This window comes from Salvelinus sp. IW2-2015, unplaced genomic scaffold, assembly GCF_002910315.2.
Source record: "Salvelinus sp. IW2-2015 unplaced genomic scaffold, ASM291031v2 Un_scaffold3163, whole genome shotgun sequence".
In the NCBI taxonomy this organism is placed as follows: Eukaryota; Metazoa; Chordata; class Actinopteri; order Salmoniformes; family Salmonidae; genus Salvelinus; species Salvelinus sp. IW2-2015.
Genome location: NW_019944451.1, coordinates 47,763 through 53,146, shown reverse-complemented (window position 1 = coordinate 53,146; position 5,384 = coordinate 47,763). Strand labels below are relative to the sequence as shown.

The window sequence follows — 5,384 nt, the reverse complement described above, 5'->3', positions numbered from 1 at the left end:
GCAAATAAAAGAAGTAAACTTGCATTTCCCTTGACCAGCAAGTCAACTTATTTAGTATGATGTCTCAAAAGGCCTCACATACATTACAGATATGATTACAACTGAATGAAACGGAGGAAGATGTGTCCAACTGAATGAAACGGAGAGAATGTGTCCAACTGAATGAAACGGAGGAAGAGTGTTCCAACTGAATGAATGGAGGAAGATGTGTCAATGAATGAAACGGAGGAAGATGTTCCAACTGAATGAAACGGGGAGAACGTGTCCAACTGAACGAAACGGAGGAAGATGTGTCCAACTGAATGAAACGGAGGAAGATGTGTCCAACTGAATGAAACGAGGGAAGATGTGTCCAACTGAATGAAACGGAGGAAGATGTGTCCAACTGAATGAAACGGAGGAAGATGTGTCCAACTGAATGAAACGGAGGAAGATGTGTCCAACTGAATGAAACGGAGGAAGAGTGTCCAACTGAATGAACGGGGAGATGTGCCAACTGAATGAAACGGAGAAGATGTGTCCAACTGAATGAAACGGGGAAGATGTTCCAACTGAACGAAAGGAGGAAGATGTGTCCAACTGAATGAAACGGAGGGAAGATGTGTCAACTGAATGAAACGGAGGAAGATGTGTCCAACTGAATGAAACAGGAAGATGTGTCCAACTGAATGAAACGGAGGAAGATGTGTCCAACTGAATGAAACGGAGGAAGATGTGTCCAACTGAATGAAACGGAGGAAGATGTGTCCAACTGAATGAAACGGAGGAAGATGTGTCCAACTGAATGAACGGAAGATGTGTCAACTGAATGAAACGGAGGAAGATGTGTCCAACTGAATGAAACGGAGGAAGATGTGTCCAACTGAATGAAACGGAGAAGATGTGTCCAACTGAATGAAACGGGGGAAGATGTGTCCAACTGAATGAAACGGAGTAAGATCCTACTCACTAATCAATAGAGCATGTGAAAAACTGTCCAGAACTGAATGAAAACGGAGGAACGATGTGTTCCACTTAAACGTGAAGTGCCCCTGAAGAAACGGAGGAGATGGTCAACTGAATGAAACGAGGAAGATGTGTCCAACTAAATGAAACGGAGGAAGATGTGGCCCTGATGACGAAATTTCCAACTGAATTGAACGGGGATGTCCCTGCATAAGGAGTAAGATTGTCCAGATAAGAAGTGTGTCCTAACTGAAATGAAACGGGGAGGAAAGATTGTGTCCCAACTGAATGAAACGGAGGAAGATGTGTCCAAACTGAAATAAACGGAGGAAGATACGTAGAGTCCAATCTATGACCAACGACACTAGCATGTGTGCCAACTGATATTGAAAACGAGGAAAAGCATATGTTCCTCCAACTGAGATAGGAGAAGAGCCGGAGAGGAAGACTAGTTCCCAACTGGAACATGAAACCGGAGTGGAACGATTAGCGTCCCACCTTGACCACTGAAACGGAGCAGAAGATGTGTCCTCACTAGACACTGAAACGGGACTAATCAGAGTTAGAGGGAAAGTCGTGTCCAACTGCGAATTGAAACAGGGTAAGATGTGTCCCCAACTGGAATGGAAACGGAGGAAATGTGTTCCAACTGAATGAAACAGGACATAGGAAAGATGTGAGTCCACAACCCTGAATGAACTACGAAGGCCACCCCAGGAAATTGTCCAACTAAAAATCGAAACGGAGGATAGATGTGTCCAACTGAATGACACGGTGGAACCAGTAAGACTGTGTATCACCAATCTTAGGAAGTATCTGAATCGGAGGGAAGTATATAGTGAGGGTCCCGAACTGTGAATGAAAAAGGAGAGAGAAAGATTGTCCAACCTGAGAGTGAAATGATGAAGATGTGTCCAAACTGAAATGAACTGAGAGGGAACAGATGTGTCCAATAAGCTGAAATGAAAATCGAGGAAGTTGTGTACAACTTTGCTATACCCCCTGTGTCAATTACTGTGATCTGATACCACTGCGTGCGTTTTATTCCCAAGTAACACCTGCATATAAGTAGATGTGCACATAGTAAGGTGGACACAATGATGTGTGGCTGTAGAGTTAGGAAAATGTGGTTCCTAACAACATGTGGTCAGAGGCAGCACTGGACTGTTTAACACCATCAGACTCAGCAGCTGTAGAATCTTCAGTTGAGCCTTTTCTCAGTTAAGAGTAGAGGAGACTGGGGAACAAGTAAACTAAACACTTGGTTTGAGACTTTTTGCTGAGTCAGAGACGCTAAGCCTTGTGGGATATTAATGAATGTGAACTCAGCAACCGTAATTCCAGAACAGTCCCACTGTTGTAATAGTGGGATGTGTATCTTCTGACAGACTCTATGCTGAGTAAAGTCATGTTTTTATCCTAAAACGTTTTTCTACCAGAACCAAAGTGTGGATGCAGTCACTATTTAGAGCAGTCTAATCTCATTAACCCAGAACTATAATCTTGTGTGATTAAGTTCTGGGTCCATACGTGTTAGAAACTACAGGAGGTGAGTCACATGTTATTTGTTRCAGCAGTTTCCATGGAAACATACAGAGGAGTTTATGCAAATCAACCCTTTCTGTCTTGACATCTGAAGGAGGAGTCTCTGAAAACCTATTTAAAGCAGTCTGTCCTGACTCAGCTCAACAGTCTCCAGTCTACCAACTGGTCTCTGTAATAACTATTTAAAGCAGTCTGTCCTGACTCAGCTCAACAGTCTCCAGTCTACCAACTGGTCTCTGTAACTTCATCTTTGTCTCTGTGGTGTACAGTCTTCAGGTGATGATGGGGGTATTGAATCATCTCTCTACTCTCCTCCTTCTCTCTCTCCTTCCTCCTGCTCTCTCTCATGTAGTGGAGAAGTTCAGTGATGTTCGACAGTGCAAGAAGTTCTTCATGAATGGGACAACTCCAACTCTCACGGGTATTTTGGTTGGTGGGATAGTCAAGAACGAGGGCCGCTACAAGCCGATCTGCCAGAAGTACAAAAACTTCTACAGGTTTGCAACTCTCTACGACACGACCAACAGGATCCCTGTGTTCTCAGCCTACACCTTCACTGGTTCTTCTAAGAAAAGCAGACCAAAACAACCCTGGATGATCGAGCCTGAGGTAGGCCTGATCTCTCTTCATTCAACATTTGTATTTGTTTACTGCTATATGTCACAGACAGTTATGTTACAGGATATAGAACTACCACTATGGAGGGTATAGAGACTTGATTGTGGATTGTGAACCCCCCCCAGAAAAGAGGGTTTATTGTACAGAAAACAGAGAGAGAGAGAGAGACAGAGCACCTTGTTTGTGGCCAGTGAGGTGACGGTGTCATCAAAGTGTGAGTGAATGAATGATTTGTTGTTTTTTCTGCAGCTCAACAGGTATAACAACAGCCCTGAAATGGTGGTGGATGATTCATACCAGGCTGGGAACAACGACTATAAGAACTCAATACCAAGTAAAGGGGTGAACAAAGGTTTCCTCTTCCCAAGTTCACATGCTCATGACCTTGATACTCAGAAGTCCACCTTTACCCTGACCAACATCGTTCCCCAGGTGGTGTCATTCAACGATGGCAGCTGGAAGGTAATGGAGGACTATGTCAGAACGAAGTTTAAGAAGGACTGTATTAGAAACAGGATGATAAAAGCCTATGTGGTGACTGGAGCAGTTCCCAACAACAACAACAACACACTGAACAACAGAGTGAACATCCCAGATCTCCTGTGGACAGCCTACTGCTGTTACAACAGTGAGAAGAACAAGTGGATGGCCGGAGCACACTGGGGGGAGAACAAAAAGGAGGTAAAGATACAAACATTGAAAACAGAAACCTTGGGAGCACTCGAAAAGATGTTGAAGAAAGGTGGTCGTGCCCAGGTGTTCCCAAAGGATTGTCCAAGAGGTCCTTAACCTACCACTAACCCCTACCCCCTAACCCTACCACTACCCTTAACTTTACCCCTATCCCTGCTCGTAACCCCTAACCCATCCTGAGTTGGAAGAATTTCTTCCGTAGTGAGGAATCTTTACAATTCCATGAGAAATAGTTCTGTAAGGATCTTTGGATGATCTGGGTACAGATGCTCACACCATATCAACAAACTATCATTACTGTTAGACTAATGATTATCAGGGTTATAATGGTAATGAGGGTTATAATGGTAATGAGGGTTATAATGGTAATGAGGGTTGTAATGGTAATGAGGGTTATAATGGTTATGATGGTTATAATGGTTAGATGGTTATGATGTTATATGGTTATGATGTTATAATGTATACGGTGGTCTATATGGTTTTATGGTGGTTATAATGGTTATGAGGGTTATATGGTTATGATGGTTATAAACTGGTTATGAGGGTTATAATGGTTATGAGGGTTATAATGGTAATAAGGGTTATGACGTTATAATGATAATAAGGGTAATGACGTTATAATGATAATAAGGGTAATGTGGGTTATAATGGTAATAAAGGTTATAATGGTAATGAGGGTTGTAATGGTAATAAGGGTTTATAGGGGTTATAGAGGTTACATATGTACACTTTCAATTGTAATACTTTCTGGAAAATCTGCACTCTGTTGCTTGTAATTCTATTTCTCTTGTTAAAGGGGCCGTTTGAAATTGCTACATCCATATAACCCTTTTTACTTTTCAATTAATGATATAAACACTGAGTGTACAAAACATTATGAACACCTGCTCTTTCCATGGCATAGACTGACCAGGTGAATCCAGGTGAAAGCTATGATCCCTTATTGATGTCACTTGTTACATCCACTTCAATCAGTGTAGATGAAGGGGAGGAGACGGGGTTAAAGAAGGATAAATAAGCCTTGAGACAATTGAGACATGGATTGTGTATGTGTGCCATTCAGAGGGTGAATGGGCAAGTCAAAATATTTAAGTGCCTTTGAACAGGTTATGGTATGGGGTATGGTAGTAAGTGCCAGGTACACCGGTTTGTGTCAAGAACTGCAATGCTGCTGGGATTTTCACGCTTAACAGTTTACCGTGTGTATCAACAATGGACATCCAGTCAACTTGACACAACAGTGGGAAGCATTGGAGTCAACATGGACCAGCATCCCTGTAGAACACTTTGACACCTTGTAGAGTCCATGCCCCGACCAACTGAGGCTGTTCTGAGGGCAAAAAGGGCTACAATTCAATATTAGGAAGGTGTTCTTAATGTTTTGTACACTCAGTGTATATACTAATTGATTATTGAAAAATATAACTTATAAATGCTTGTCTTAGTGGATTGTGTATCTCTGTAAAGGTCACACATCATATGTCAGAGTTTTCATCCATAACACAGACCACTATTGAGAATTCATTCCCCTACAGGAGACCAGAGTTCAATCCCCGATTCAAACCTTTCTAGTCTATATATAT

General features: G+C 42.3%; 1 protein-coding gene across 2 annotated transcripts; it reads left to right on the top strand.

The window, feature by feature from the left end:
• The first annotated feature begins 2,228 nt into the window (after positions 1 to 2,228).
• Positions 2,229 to 4,548, top strand: LOC112075446 (endonuclease domain-containing 1 protein-like). 2 transcript variants are annotated; one of them, XM_024142450.2, is made up of 3 exons: positions 2,229 to 3,099; positions 3,358 to 4,228; positions 4,516 to 4,548. In XM_024142450.2, the coding sequence occupies exons 1-2, from the start codon at positions 2,770 to 2,772 to the stop codon at positions 3,895 to 3,897; spliced, it is 870 nt and encodes a 289-aa protein (XP_023998218.1). In that variant the 5' UTR covers positions 2,229 to 2,769; the 3' UTR covers positions 3,898 to 4,228; positions 4,516 to 4,548. The 2 variants fall into 2 exon arrangements, with proteins under 2 accessions (XP_023998218.1, XP_070297015.1); XM_070440914.1 differs by lacking the exon at positions 4,516 to 4,548 and adding an exon at positions 4,461 to 4,499 and having other exon boundaries at positions 3,358 to 4,211.
• The last annotated feature ends 836 nt before the right edge of the window (positions 4,549 to 5,384 follow it).